Source organism: Panthera tigris, chromosome D4 (assembly GCF_018350195.1).
Source record: "Panthera tigris isolate Pti1 chromosome D4, P.tigris_Pti1_mat1.1, whole genome shotgun sequence".
Lineage (NCBI taxonomy): Eukaryota > Metazoa > Chordata > Mammalia > Carnivora > Felidae > Panthera > Panthera tigris.
In genome coordinates, this window is record NC_056672.1 from 78,058,669 (window position 1) to 78,075,000 (window position 16,332).

The 16,332-nt window shown below is 45.1% G+C and overlaps 1 protein-coding gene across 2 annotated transcripts in view; it reads right to left on the bottom strand.

Annotated features, from left to right (window-relative positions):
• BRINP1 (BMP/retinoic acid inducible neural specific 1) overlaps window positions 1–16,332 on the bottom strand; it is a 173,439-nt gene that overhangs the window by 52,388 nt on the left and 104,719 nt on the right. For both annotated transcript variants that reach the window (XM_042964823.1, XM_042964825.1), the window contains exons 3-5: window positions 12,396–12,586; window positions 4,915–5,084; window positions 1,478–1,583 (exon numbers count right to left, since the gene is read on the bottom strand). In XM_042964823.1, the coding sequence (XP_042820757.1) occupies window positions 1,478–1,583; window positions 4,915–5,084; window positions 12,396–12,586 (467 nt within the window). The remainder of the gene's footprint in view (window positions 1–1,477; window positions 1,584–4,914; window positions 5,085–12,395; window positions 12,587–16,332) is intronic.

Sequence of the window (16,332 nt, forward strand, 5' to 3'; positions counted from 1 at the left end):
GCTCCCAAGTGACTCTACCAAGCCCTCCCTGTGCCATTTTCCAACCATCTTCTGTAACAGGGGCATGAATCAAAGGATTGCCAAGGAACTGGAATATAAAAGTCATATTAGGCTCTGCTTAGCTCCACCTGCAAATCTCAGCTCTGCTTTCCTCCCACTGACATTCAGAATCACCTTTATCAGACACCTTTCTAGAAGGTCACATTTTTAGTCTGCTCAAAGTTAAAGCATGCCATTTTTTTCCTCCTAACTATAAAGTTAATACATGATCATTGTGGAAAAGTTAGAAAAAGAACTGGGAAGCCTAAAATAAATCATCTGCAACCTAACCATCCAGAGGTAACCTCTTTTAACATCTCGGCATATTCCCTTGCAATATTATTTTTCCTTACCCTTTCGCATTGTTAAGATCATGCCATACATTCAGTCAGACACTACCCATTTTTAAATTAACACTATATCAGATCGCTTTCATACATTCTTGGAAATTCTCATAAATAACATTTTAGTACCTGCCTAATATTATGTTGTGTGGATACTACATAATTTGCCTAGTCCTCTCATGCGGAAAATTGAGATTTTTACTTTTTTTTTCCATTATAAATTATGCTTTTTAAAACAGCACTATCTGTACTCAAAGCCTTGTAATTTTTCCTTATAATGTCCTCACCTGTTCATGATGAATTAACAAGGGTAAAATTACTATTTTAAAGGGTATATTTTCCTTAAGGTCATAAATATATCTGGAGCCCCTAACATAGACCTGACATAAAACAGACACTAAACAAATACACATGTTGAAATATATCAGCGAAGTAATCCCATAATTGTTGCATTCTTTTTTTTTTAATTGTTGCATTTTTAACTAGCAGTGCCTGAGTGTCTGTCTCTGAACACCCTGTCAGCATTGAGTGTTCTCATTTATAAACTCTGCTGAAAGCACACACACACACACACACACACACACACACACATATGTACGTGTGTATACATATATTAAAGACTACAGACGACGAATGAATAAGGAGAAAGAAGATTACCTAGAACCAAAAATTCTATAAAATGCTCTATAGCTCTTGGAATTCAAATAACACCTGCCAAAATACATTGAAAATCAAACACAATAATCTAGGAAATTCAGACAGCAAGATATGAAACTTTAATATATATTAGGTCTGGAGCATCTATAAATAACACTGTTTAGACATTTTCATCGAAATAATCAGATAAAGCTCCCATCTTCATACTTTATATCTGAAAACTAATTAATAACCATGAATTTAATGTCCTGTATATGTTAACATTTTTAAAAGGCATCATGTCCTAACTGTCCTAAGTTCCATATTTGTAGTATTCCTTGGTTTCTCCGTCTTGCATCTTTATTGCGTCTTTATTCTGCCTCCACATCATGCCTCTTCAAAATCCCAAGGCTCCCCCCGTCCCCCTCTCTGGTCTCCAATTCCCACGGGCATCCTACCTTGAAGGTGCAGTTTGCTCTCCGTGCTTTGCAGAAGGACGGAACTCACAGAGTCCAGATTGTCATAGCTGTTACAGCCCAGAGGCCCAGTGCGTGTCTCTGTGACCTGGAGTGCACATCAAGGGTGACAGGTGTGAGACAGGTGCCCTTGTCAGAGACTTGTGAGACAGGGCCCCGCAGAGTCAGCCCTCAGCAGAGCAAAGCCGGCAGAGAAAGTCTCCTGGCCTGAGCCAACGGCCACTTCCTGGGCACCTCGCCTGTGGCAAGGACCACATTGGGCTATCACCAAACAGGCATCAGGATAGCAGAGCAATCGAGCACACAGGCGGGACCCATTCCCTGGCTCTCGCTTCACAAGGTCACTCTACGTATTATATGAATTAATACGTTGAAGCACAATAGTATATTTCAAAAGCACGTGCTTCAGAATCGGGAGAACCAGCATGAAATCGTAACGGGGCCATGAATTTGCTGTATGACCTAAGGAAGTCACTTACCTTCTCTAAGTTTCTGCGACCTGAAGCTAGTAAATCCTTTCCAGGAAGGGTGTGAGACAAGACACGACGGGTTTGAGTGCCTGACGCTTCGCACATGTTCAAAAATGGGCATCGTATTACCCTAGATCTCTATAATCTGTGATGAGTACATATACACTATTAGGCAAGAAAGATGAAATTATCCCTGTTTTCTAGAAGATGTTTTATAAACTTGAAGTAAGCATGATATAGGATGAAAAGAGGCTTCTTATCCCTTTAGCCTTAACTTCCCATAATTTCACAAGATCATTTATGGGCGAGTTTTGAGGTTTGCATCCAGTAAAGACACAGCCTCACTTGTCAGGAATGGTGTGACCTGTGACACGGCCACATGACTCTCCAAATGCCAGCCACGCCTTCCCCCAGCTGCAAAACCTTCCCTTTCTCAGCCTCAAGGTCCCATCTATAAAATGGTAGCAATACTTTTACCCACCTCAACAGGTAAAAGAGATCATATTTTTGAAGCCTTTAGCACTTAGGAAACTATATAAATGGAGGGTCTGTGAGTCATGTTTTTTAAACCATTTATTCTCTTTATGTGTGTGTGTGTGTGTGTGTACAAAATAATAACATAGTTGTTATTGGTTGAGGCTCAAGACGACCAGTCCGTTCTGCTAACGATGCCCTGGGCAAAAAAGCTGCCAGCAGAACTTCCTCACCTGGGTCAGCTGCTAGCCTTAAACAAAGCTGGCGATTTTAGCCAGCTGGTCTTAAAGTAGCATGAGAAATGGCAAACGAAACAGCCAAGTCCCAGACTGAGTGTGGAAGACAGTGGTACTGTAAGAATGGTTCCTTGAGTGGCCTCTGGGCAATTTCTCTGAGAAATTCCTTGTAAGGAGGGAGGCTGCATTTCCAGGGTGCACAAAAGAAGATTATCTTTCGACAGAGCCTCCACATCTCAATTCCACATCCCATCCAGGGAGGGAGAGAACCATTCGGTGATAATGAAAACCAGGCTCTTGCTTCACTCTGACTCTGATGGCTTCATAAAGATCTGTCTTTCTGTGCCGAGCTCCCTAACGACATAATCCCCCCAATGGAGGCGATTCTTCTGGGATAAGCTGGCTCTTTGTTTGTCGATCTGATTTATTTCTCTCTTGCCTACCTCCCTCCTAGTAACACCCTCCCTCATTTTTCTGTTGGCTTGGTCAATTTCTAACTCCACTGCCCGAGTCTCCCTCAATGCCTTCCCCCTTACCCCCTCCCGCCTCCTGCTGCCCCCCACCCCTGCCACACACACACTTTTTCCCCAGAGATATTTTTGAAAATCTTAATATAAGGCTTGGTCTGTAGAAATTGGATCGAAGATTGAGATGTAGAATGCAGGTATAATCTGGTTTAAGAAAATGTGAGATGCAAAAAATCTGCACTGAAACTGTGAGAAAAACTAATCCTTTATATCAAAATTCACCCCCCCCATTCTCTTTATAAAGGTAATTCCTGAATTTATTGCATTTGAAATAGAATCTTTTTTTTTTAATTCCTGTGCTCTAAGGCACTGAACTGAAAGTCTAGATCCACTCTAGTCAATGTGGCTATTTAAATTAACACAAATTAGGGATGCCTGGGTGGCTCAGTCGGTTAAGCGTCCGACTTCGGCTCAGGTCATGATCTCGCGGTTTGTGAGCTCGAGCCCCGCATCAGGCTCTGTGCTGACAGCTCAGAGCCTGGAGCCTATTTCAGATTCTGTGTCTCCCTCTCCCTCTCTGACCCTCCCCCATTCATGCTCTGTCTCTCTCTGTCTCAAAAATAAATGTTAAAATAAAAATAAATAAATAAATAAATAAATTCACACAAATTAAATGAAATAAACTTACAAACTTAGTTCCCTGGTAGCCACATTTCAAGGACTCCATAACCCATGTGACTAATGGCTACTGTCTTGACCATAGATATAGGGCACTTTTACGATCTTGGAAGGGTATACTGAATAGCACTGGTGCAGGGGAGTATGGGTCAGCACGTGACAGATGTCCTTTTTTGTAAATAAAACTTTATTGGAACACAGCCACACCCATTTGCATACTGTCCATGGCTGATTTTTGTGTTACAGCTGCAGAGTTGGGTTGCAGCAACATTGACCATATGACATGCAAAGCTTGAAATTTTTATTACCCGGCTTTTACAGAAATAGCTGAGCCCTGGTCCAGAGACGAATTTTAGTCCCTGTTAGGGTATTCTAGCTGTATAACCCTAAACAAAAAAAGTCTTTAGCTCTTGGACCTCAGTTTTCCCATCTGTAAAATGGGGGAGGGGTGAGTAAGGGAATGGAAAACACAAATGTTTAAATTACTGGGGCGCCTGGGTGGCTCAGTCGGTTAGGCGTCCAACTTCGGCTCAGGTCATGATCTCGCAGTTTGTGAGTTCAAGGTTGGTGTCGGGGTCTGTACTGACAGCTCAGAGCCTGGAGCCTGCTTCGGATTCTGTGTCTCCCCCTCTCTCCACCCCACCCATGCTTGTTCTCTGTCTCTCTCTTTCAAAAATGAATAAATATTAAAAAAATTTGAAAGAATTACTGATCAGGCATCTGTAAGCTGCCTCCTGCTAGCTCTATGACCCTGTGAAAATCATTTAACCACTGTAGCTTTCAGTTTTTTCACCTAGAAAGGGAGTCTAAAAATCATCCACACGGGAGAACTTTAAGAGCAAATGAGAGGATTGTTGATTATTATGCCATGACCATAGCCAGAGCTGCCCCAGTAAATCAGTGCATGTGGTCACCCCAAAGACAGTGCTCCTGATCTTACAAGGCACTGGACTGCGTCAGTCAGGGGGGTCGGCAGGGGGCGCTGTTCGCTCTATGGCTGAAGCCAGAGACTGTATCTGCCCACCTGCTGTCAGAACACCCGCGTTGCAGTATGGCTGTCTCAGAACCTTCAGCCCAGCCCCCCTCAAGCCTACCTTGATTGCTCCAGTTGATATCTGGATCTCATGCAGCCTCCTCATGGTGCCATCACGGTCCACAAAGTAGGACGATGCCAGCTGGTGCAGAGCTTCAACACTTTGAGTGGCATTCCCTGACTTCCTGTCGAGGCGACTTTTGTCCATGTACATGGTCAAGGCCTCCTCCCCTGCATGGAAAAGGAAAGAAGTTCAGGGAGGGAGCCTATCAAGCTTTGGGGGTGGGAGGAAAGGCCCGCCCCCCAGGGGCCTGGATGCTGAAAAGAGCCTTGAACTTCCCACTAATTTTGCCCAAATTCCCTTCTGCCTCTGAAAATCAAGAGCATAGTGAAGGAGAAACAGTGCAGAGGTGGCTGGAAGCACCCAATTCTATCAGGACAAGGACCATGGAAAGACCCTCAGCTGTTAAGTCCAACCTCTACCAACCCATCGCATACTTCTCACCGGTATCATCTCCTCTTCTCCTCGAGGCTCAGACTCTCCCTCTGTAAAATGATGGGCTTGCCCTGGATGGTCCTTTCCTCCTCCTCACCCAGGTCCTCCACTATTCACTCCCCTGTCTTTCTTTCCTCCTTCCCTTTCTCTCTTTCTCCTGCTGCTGCCCTTCCTAGACAGATGGATACATGGACACATGAACAGACGGATGGCTAAAGAGGTAGACAGACACAGAGAGAGATAAGACATTGTTTAAAGGCAGGGAAAACTGCACGCCCAAAAGAGGGAAAAAACAAACGGTCGGATCAGTGAAATCAGACACTATCGATATTAACCAGCGCCCTATCCCTTGTACAGAAGCCCTGGGCTGGGCTTATAGTAGATAGTAAACAGGTAATGCACCAGTGTTTTTTTAATTCCATCAATAAATATTCTCATTACCTCCGTAAGCCAGGCACTGTGTTTCTGTCAGTGGAATGGACAGGAGGTTACCTCCGGAGAGGAGGGAAGGCGGCAAGAAAGTTAGGCACAGAGAGGGGAATTCGAGAGAAGGAAAGAGAGAGTGGGTGGAAAAACAGAGAGCGAGAAATGAATGCACAGACTCACGTATTTTATTCCATTAAGTTTTCCATAGTAACACGTGCATAGATTACTAACAGCACTAACTTCGGGCGCCTTTTATCTTGGATAGCAAGACGTTTCATCAGAACTTCAGAAAAAAGCATCCAGAAACACCTGCTAAACCAATCTGACCATTATATGTCTGGTTTCACCTCCTATGAACAGTGAACTTGGGGATATTTCTTAACGTCTCTGTTCTCAGCTTATTCATTCACAAAATTAGGGAAGGACTGGCACCTACTCCATAGAGTGATTAAGAAGCATAAATTAGTAATACTTGTAAGGTCCTTCCAGCAGGGTCTGGTTCATTGTAGCAAGCAAAGTTGTGTAGAGTCGTCGTAAAAAGCAGTCTCCAGGGGCAAACCTTCCTGGACTGAACTACCTGCACGAGCAGTTACTTACCGTCCTTAGGCTTTAATTCCTCCATGGGCAGAACTGGGGATAGGGTTATCATGGGATTAAATCAGCTAACTGCATAAAGTACCTGCACCCTGCCTGGCACATGGTGAGTACCATGGGAGTGTTGATGACTGTTACTTGATTACTGAAAAATAATTTTTTTCTTTTTTTTCATACATTTTCATGCAATTGCATCAAGTTTATCCTGCAATAAAATAGGATGGTCAGAGAACAACAGTCTCAATGCTTTCTGAGGACAAAAGTCTCATATCTAAGATAACTGAAATTTCTTGAAGATGCTGATTGCTTTTTGAATTTAAGAGAAACAAACAAACAAACAAAGATGCTTTCAGGACAGTGATTATCCTAGGAAGGGCACACAGTACTGACCCACAGATTAATTCCTGTGCCTCAGATCCCTCCATGACTGCTTCTAGAACTGAGTTCCATTGCTGTCCACGGTTTTCCACATGCACCCTCCAGTCTGTTCACCGCTGTCTCCCTCTATGAGCACCGGTCAAACCATTCCCTCCGTCTCCATGATTTATTGCTGCCGATTTCCTCTCCTCAAATGCTTCTCTCTGCTTAGAATGCCATTCTGTCCCTCCCCTATCTGACCGTTGAAATCCTATCCAGCTTTTGTCACTTTCTCTTACCCCTCCCTCCTGCAGGGGTAAGAGACCTGGAATACTCCTATACATTCCTCAGAAGCCACTGGGGCATCACCTTTCTGGTGACCTTCTCCCACTACACCCTGACCCCAAGGGAGATGTCATCACCTTCCCTCTTTCACTCTCTATCATGTCCATTCAGTTTAGCTCAGCACGCATGCATTGAGCAGTTTGGTAGGCACTGGGGTGACAAATAAATAAGACATTGTCCTCGTTCTAGAGTCACTGAGTGACTACAAGTATGCTGTCCAATACGAGAGCCACCAGACCAGGGTGGCTTTTGGGCCCTTGAAATGTGGCTAGTCCAAACTGAGATGCACTGTAGGTGTGAACTCCACAGTAGATTTCCAAAATCTTAAAATGTAAGAAAACTAAAATACATCATGAATTGCTTATCCCATTGATTATACGTGGAAACGACAATATTTGGGATATGCCATGTTAAATAAAATATATTAACATGATTTCTCCCCTTTCTCTTTTTACGTTTAAAGAAGTGGTTGTGAGAAAAATCTAAAATGGCTTATGTGGCTCACACTTCTATTTCTAATTGGTCAATGCTGGTGCAGGGAGACAGAGACATAAAGGGACCGTTTCAATATACCAGACGGACAGCAAAGGTAGAGGGATACAGACAGTGGAATGCAGCCTGGAAGAAGGGTGCCTGCCTCCCTGTTGGGAATGTGGAATGACCCTCTGGTCTCTCCAGCTGCCTCCTCGCCACTCTCTAGGGATGCTCTATCCTGCACAAATGCGCCTTGTTCTCTCATTGTTGGGACTTTTCTTTTCTTTTTTTCCTCCTGTCTAACTTCTACTCATCCCTCAGATGTCACCTACGGCAACACCTCCTCTGGGAAGCCTTCCCTGAATCCCCCACTCTTTACTTAAACGAGATCAAGAACGCTAACCACGTGCTTCCTGTCTCTTTTGTTTCTCTTTTATTTTATTTTATTTATATCACCTATCACATTTCCTGGTGATCACTTGCTTAATAGCCTATCTCCTTCGTTAGAGGAGAATCACTGTGAGGTCAGGGAGTCTGTAAGAGGCTGCCATCATTTGACTGTCATTGTCCAGCACAACGTGGACCAGTATTATGTGCTTAGCAAAGATCAGAGTGCTTGTGGATGAATAAATATATATGGAAGTGATCTGATTCTACAGTATTTATTGTGCGATGTCTCTGCCTCAACTACTAGACTGAAATCTCCCCATGAGAAGACTCATCATTATCAAAATTAACCTCTGGGTTCCACAAGCCTAAACGTGAGTTCAGAGTAAGACACTCATGTTTGCACCTTCCCATGAAGGCTCGCGGGTAGTGCGGGAGGACATGATCTTCTGTCCTTTGGACTCCACAGCGACCTGGATAGATCTGACATAAAAATGACCTTATATACAATTAGACAATGAATTCGAGGATGGTGGGTGGTGGCCTGGTGGAACGAGGCCTCTATGGATTCTTTTGTAATGTTCCCAACAAAGAACGGGTGTCCGGGTATCCTGGGAGGGGTAAGTGGATGGATGAATGGATGGGTGGATAGGTGATTGAATGGATTGATGAATAGATAGGCGGGCGGAGAGGTAAATGATTAAATACGTGAATATGCTGGAAGTTAGAGCACATTTACAGGAATAAATATTTCAAGCGCAGGCTCTCCAAGGAGCCCGCGCAAGAGAAGGTAGAACAGGCCCAGCTCCCTTTGGACTGAAAACTGGCAGAAGCAAGCCTTAGATCAAGAGGGGTTAATGGGCTTCTTGCTGCATTATTAAGACTTAATTTCTTGTTTATTAAGAGAATGCTCTGTTTAGAGTTGCTTTCCCATTTGGGCATTCCTGCAAATTGCCTCTTCACCCCACACAGGCCTTTCCTCTGTGTCTCTGGCCTCCAGGGGATCTGCCTCACTCTGTCTGTACCGCAGCTTTCGGAGGGGAACACAGTGAGACTCAGCCGCGCAGTGGATGGGGAGGGGGCGGGAGCCGATCCTTTCACCTTTCGAGTATATAGGGGATACCATTCTTCACTGGGGGAGGAAGATGTCTGGATTTGGGACCCTCTGGGGCATCTCTCATCCTTTCCTGCTGAGTCCCTGTGACTTTACCCTCAGCCTTTCTCTCAGCCCAGGGAAGCTTTCCGAAAATGCCGGGTGGGGAATAACGAATATACACACAAACATACACACGCATACAGAAACATAAGCCCTCCCGCATAAAAAGACATTCATGGAATTTGCACACATTCACAAACGTGTGCAACCTCACACACACATATGTGTACATTGCACCTATAGGCGTTGAGCCCAGTGTGTCTGCAAGTGTGCACCACGTACGCATGGACGTCTGCGTGTAGATGAACTTGCATCCAAGTCTAGGTGGGGATTTGTGCGTATCTGTCGATGGGGAGGCGTGCACCCCCATTCATGCCAATTTAATCCCACGTATCACTCAGGCTCCCAGAGGTTTCCTCTGGTCCAAAACATGATCTTCAGAGGGGCTAAGGGAAAATGTTATCCTACCCCTGTATCCCCATGGGTCATCCCAGACCAATTTTCCCCCTTGCCACCTTCCATGAGGAAATCACTCACACCAAGTACTTTATGAGATGAATCAAGTTCACCAACAACCTGAGGAGCCCATGGAAGTGCCGTGTGTCAGCCCTCCCACTGGCTGCACTTCCTCTTTCTCACTGCCTTTCCTTCCCCTTCTCTCTCCCTCAGGAGCCAAATAAATGCATTTACTTGTCCTACATGTGACAGTTTAAGAATCATCTTTTGTTGTCTGAGTATGCCCTTAGGAGCTCACCTGACACCTCTAACAGCTTATCAGAAGGTTTCTTCTAAATGAACACGGTGTTCTTAGGAAAAATTACAGAGAATAACATTTTCTGCACCTTCTTGTATTTAGGCAGGAAAACTGATATCCAGACAGGAAAGCGAATTTCTCAACGTCTCCTCTTCACCTGGCGAGTGGTAGGAATGGGCTCGAATCCCAAATCCCCAAGCTCCTTAGCCCCACTACATTACAATAATTATAGTGAGAATAATAAAACAACACCAACAATAGCAACAACCTGTTTGTCTAAACACCGTGCTCAGCACTTTAACGCACCATTTTATCTCATTGTCACAACGCGCATGAAGAAAATAGTCTTAGTTGTTTCTCTTTCTAAGAGAGGAAACCGAGGCTTGGAGCAGGTGATGTCAAACCGGTGTGGAACCAAGGCACGCAAACTCCAGAAGCTGCCCCTCCATTCACTACAACTTACCCCTTCCCTTTCTCTCCCCTTGCACGGGGAGGCTCTCAAGAAACAATTTTCCACGATCGAGTAAACGAAATGATGATGTTACCAGGGACCTCATGCAGTATCTGGCACACTGTGTTCAATCGACAGTAAATCTTTTCCCCTTCCCGCTCCCCGCTCCTCCACGGTGAGGACCGAGGGCACAGTTAGGGCCCGCTGTCCAACGCTAGAACTCAATCCAAAGCTTTGCATATTTTAAAATGTTGTGCTGTAAAAACAGAAGAGGAACAAGGCTCCGTGAATAATTCACTACTCCGCCTTGGAGAAATTAAAAATATATTTCACAGCAAAAGAAACGTCTTTGTTATTGGGGATTTCCAGGGACTCGGACAGAACACAGCTTCTAATTAAAGAACAGAATAGGTTGAAATATATATATTTATTCAAGTAAAATGGGAGGTGGAGAAATTCAAGGAAAAGGGGTGTAGCTTAATGAAACACTCAGTGTAGAAGTGATTTCGCTTTCACTTCACAATAAAATACAATTTATACTACATGATTTAACATTCAAAGTCCTACTTAGTATTTGAGTAGCATCAGGCAACGGATCCATGCTGGTTGGTGGGTTTTGGAGCGGGTGGATTGGGGAGGTGAATGAGTTGGTTAAAGAGGGGGTCTGGATTGGACTCAACTGATGTTGAGTCAAAAAAAAAAAAAATATATATATATATGTATGTATACACACACACACACACACACACACACACACATGCAGGCTTTGTGGACAGAAAGCCCAAAGTTAAAAACGTAGGGTAAACTGTGAACTGTGTTTTGTTTTGTTTTTAGTTTAAATAAATAGAAAACAAAAACAAACAAACGAACAAACAAAAAACCCTTAGCGTTGTCACTTACTAGCCACACCCCTTCTGCCTCTTAGCTTCCTTATGTAGAAAATGGAGCTCATTGGACTTAGCTTGCAGATTTGGGGGACTAATGGCGATGTACGATGCATGCCTACTATAGGCAGATAATACACAATGGCTCCTCTCACTGTAAGGATGAATGAAGTTGCCCAACCTCCCCTCACACCCCCGTGATCACCAAGTTCCTAATCTGGGCTTCCTCACAATGCATACTGTGCACTCAGCCTAGAAAGCGCCTGCCACCTCCCCTGTGCCTCGCCAGCTCCTGCCAGCTACACGGCTCCTTCTCCCATGGAGTCTGTCCCCGCCACTCCAGCTCCTGGTGCTCCCCCTGCCTCTGAAGGAGAAGATCGAATGTTCTAATTATACCTCAGTCCACCCACCCCGCCTCCATCAACACACCATTCTTGCTTAGCGGGCAAGGGTCACATCTAAAGGCAACCTCTCAGCTCCCTGAGCAGGAGGCATGGCGTTCCCCCACCAAAGAGGCTTTCTCAAAATTTAGTGGCCCTCGTCATTATGGCAGAAAACTGATGTGCGAGGAGATTTACCTTATAATATAAAATGATGCACATGGGCAAGAACCATAAGCATCAAAATACACTAGTCTCTACCATATCCCCGTCTTTAAAAAAATGTATTTCCTCCGTTCTCTCCTCCTCTCTTAAGGGTTGGACTTGATGGGGATGGAGAGGTAAGGCAAAGCCACATGAAGCAATTGGTCAGCTTTCCTATTAACCTCCTCCAAGCCCATAAACCATACAAATAATACCCTATTTGTAAAATGATAACCTCAAGTTATCAGTCCCTAAAGCAGACTTACATAAACAAAGGCAACTCTCTAAACAACACCTGAAGCTTAATTATTTCCCCAGATTAGACCACATTCCAAAGGAACTAATACCATAGTCAGATTAAGCATCCCTGAAGAATAGAGCTAATTCCAAGGTGAAGCCACAAAAGTTAGCATTTCTACAAAAGTTAGTAAACTCAAGTCTGACTGTCCCGGGGAATGGAACCCAGGGTTCTGAAATGAGCAGAGCAACCAAGTCAGTTTGGCTTATATGCGTTTGAGTGACGTACAGCGGCAGAGATGTTAGCTTGGCTTGGATCCCAGGGCATCCCAACCTCCCCTCCAATCCAGACCCCCAAGGCACGAACAAGGCCATGGCCCAGGAGCTGCCAACCTACCTCCCAAGGTGGCAGAGATGAGGAGGTGGGTGCCGTACTTTTTGATGATGGTATCGATGAACTGCTGAGTGGTGGGTCTTCTGCCAAGCAGGCGGATGCTTCTTTGAAACTCTGGCATGAGGGGCACTGGATGACGGACCAGGTCTCTCCTCTCGATGGCTGTGTTCCTCACCTTCCAACGGGCAAACTCCCTGGGCAAGAGAGATGAGCAAGAAGCCTCAATTTACCGCCTCTGCCCCCCAAGGCAAAGTCCATCCAACCATCCCATCCATGCATTTCTCCTTGGGTGAGAGAGTGACGGCAATTATTTTTAATATTTGTCAAATCATACTTAGATCGGGAGCCCTCGGTTCTCTTCAGCCAACAAATATTTACTGAGCACTGTTCTCGCCACCAGAATACTGTAGTAGGCCAGACAGACACGGACGTGTTCTCACGTTGCTTACAGAGCATCAGGATACAAGAATCATTGTTGCCTAGCTGCTTCTCCAACTTTCTTGCTAGACTGTGAACCATTAAGGGATGCTTAATCTGACTATGGTATTAGTTCCTTTGGAATGTGGTCTAATCTGGGGAAATAATTAAGCTTCAGGTGTTGTTTAGAGAGTTGCCTTTGTTTATGTAAGAGATGGAACTTTCTTAGGTACATGGTGCCTGTTGCACGGTAGGATTCCTAAGAATGCCGGCCATCTGAATAAACAAATGAGTCGATGGAGGGAAGGAAGGGAGGAAGACAGGGAGGAAAAGAAGGCTCTTTAACAAGGGGCAAGATCTAGAGCACAAGGCAACTTGAGACCTGCCCTAAGATGGTTCCAGAATCCAATAATCCGCCCAGATTTCAGTTTGATTCACGCTTTTCACATGCATTCAGGGAGCAGGAACTGTTTGCAAGAAATAAAGCTGTATTTCGAAGACCATGTGGGAGAATTTCCACTCTTCCCTTCACTAATGATGAGGAGATCAAGACTGAAGAGGCTTCTACCCGGGAGTCTCGCTCAGGATCTCACTCTGCCTCTTGCAGACTATGTGGTGTCATCTTGGACAAAGTGTGCCACCTCTCTGTACTTGCACTTTCTTATCTACAAAATCCAATTAACATTATCTACTTCTTATTGCTGGCGTACAGATTACACGAAACACCGGGTGTGAAAAATACCTTTGGAAACTGCCAGGTACTAATCCAATGTGGAAGCCAGTTTTAGAACTATATTTTCTCACAAATTCCCAGACATGAAAATCGCTAAAGGTTCACGGACGAGGAACAGGAAGCATGCAAACGGAATACAAGTAGAAAGTTGAAGGGCCTTGGTTCAGGTTGGTTTTGCTTGAATAATGATCTCTGTTCCTCCCAAAGATGAAGCTCCTTCTGGAACCACCAGGTCTTCCTGAATTACAAGCTCCTAGACCCTTGAGAAAAACAGACCAGCCAAGAGGATGGTAAGGTCAGCCTAGATAAATGATGGGAACCAGAGGTTAATGAAAAGGTCTCTCTTTCCTGCCACAAGATGGGAGAGATGAAGGAAGGAAGGGGTACGAAGCAAGGAGAAGCCGAACGGGGGCAGGGGGGATCACCCCAGAATACACCCTTGTAACTCAGCGGTGGAGTCTGACCCCTGAAGCAGAAGAATGTGGGTCTGAAAAAAAATGTTTTCAAGTTGGAATACATTTCCAAACGTCAGAGCTTATGGTTCATGCCTGCTTATAGAATCTCTGTTCACAATTCGTGACACCGTTCAAATTCTAAATAAAGTCAGCTCAAAGTACTTATTAAGTTAATCAGCTGCACTCAGTGAACCCTTGCAGGGCACCTACTAAGTGAAAAGTATGATGTCTCCAGGAGGGGGATCGACACTCCACAGTCCCACGTCCTTAAGAAGCTCACGGTCAGGCAGGGAAGATGAGCACTTTCCAGTTTGTTGTAAATCAAGAACTACAGGACACAGAAGAGGACAGATTTCTCTAGGGAAGCTTCAGAGAGGAAGTCATATCTGAAGCCTAGTTTCAAAGTCCACATGGGCTTAGATAGGCGGAAATGTGGTTAAGAGCAACTGTCCCAGGGCGCCTGGGTGGCTCAGTCGGTTGGGCGTCCGACTTCAGCTAAGGTCATGATCTCACGGTCTGTGAATTCGAGCCCCGAGTCAGGCTCTGTGCTGACAGCTCGGAGCCTGGAGCCTGCTTCGGATTCTGTGCCTCCCGCTCTCTCTGCCCCTCCCCTGCTCATGCTCTGTCTCTCTCTGTCTGCCTCCGAGGGACCTGGATCCTAACAGCAACCACACAGGTGAACCTGGAAGCAGACCTTCCCCAGCTGAGCCTCAAGCCCACGAAGCACAGGTGGGAGGCAGCAAGGGCTTCCAGCCAAGCCACGCCCAGGTGCCCCGCCCACAGAAACTGAGGTGATACTGTTGTATTCAATCACTAAGTTGTGGAGGGAATGTGCTACTCAGCAAGAGATGACCAACAAAAGGCAACGAGGATCATCACATGTTTCTAAGGAAAAGAGTCTTTCTTCATGAGGGTTCCCCTGAAATGTATCAAATTATATACACATGTAATTATGAAGTTATATATATGCATAGAAACATAGTCATACTTCAGTAAACAAATATATATGTACCTACACATATATGTACATATATAATCACTTTGATTTATAATAAGTTATGACCATAGACTATTGATTTTTTTCTCATGTGGATATGGCTACATTCCTCAAAGCTAACTTGTCTTGACATACAGAGAGGTTGACTAATGTATCAAAAGTCACACAGCTAGTTAGTGGTAGGGCTGAGAGTGGCAAATTGGTATCCCGATTCTTATAGCAGTCTTTTAATATAGATACTGAGAAGTAAAATGTGAAAACCATAGAACTAGTATTTATACGCAGGAATAATGCCAACCCCACCATCAACTTACAAGCCCATGACTCAATTCCTTCTCTCCCTTCCTTCCTTTCTCCCTGCTTTCCATCCTTCCTTCCTTCTTCCTTCCCTCTCTCCCTCCCTTTCTTCCTCCCTTCCTTCCTTTCTCCCTCCTTTCCAACCTTCCTTCTTTCCTTCCTTCCTTCCTTCCTTCCTTCTTCCCTCCCTCCCTCCCTTCCTTCCTCCCTCCCTTTCTTCCTCCCTTCCTCCCTTCCTTCCTTTCTCCCTCCTTTCCAACCTTCCTTCTTTCCTTCCTTCCTTCCTTCTTCCCTCCCTCCCTCCCTCCCTTCCTTCCTTCCTCCCTCCCTTTCTTCCTCCCTTCCTTCCTTCCTTCCCTCCTTTTTTCCCACAGCCTCTACATCTTTCTGATGCCCACCAGCTACCCACCCAGGGCCTGCCATCTTGGTTGCTTCCTTGAAAAAATTAGGTAAGAAGCTGATGCTGAGTACCTAGCTCCTTCCTCACAGGGTGGACACAAGGCCTAAGTGGGGGGATGCATGTGACCCGGTAGGACACAGCCAGGAATGTGGGAAGAGGTCAACAGCTGGGGTATGATTATGAGGCACTGCCTCTGTGCTAGGCACAGCCTGTTTAGCGTCACAGGGTTCCTGACCCTGAGGAATTCTTCCATCTTAGTGGACAAAAGTGCCTGATTATGAAAGCTACGTAACTATGCTGTGTTATTTGCAACAGTAACTTTAGTCAGAGAAAGGGTGCCTGACCCAACCTGTACAAAGGGCTGGGGCCGGAGTGGGGATGTCAACGAATTCTCCTGTACAAGCCCAGTCTTTTTTTTTTAAATTGTTTTAATGTTTATTTATTTTTGAAGGAGACAGAGAGACAGAGTGTGAGTGGGGGGGAGGGGCAGAGAGAGAGGGAGACACAGAATCCAAAGCAAGCTCCGAGCTCTGAGCTGTCAGCACAGAGCCCAACGTGGGGCTCGAACTCACAAACCACAAGATCATGACCTGAGCCAAAGTCGGATGCTCAACCGACTGAGCCACCCAGGCGCCCCCAAG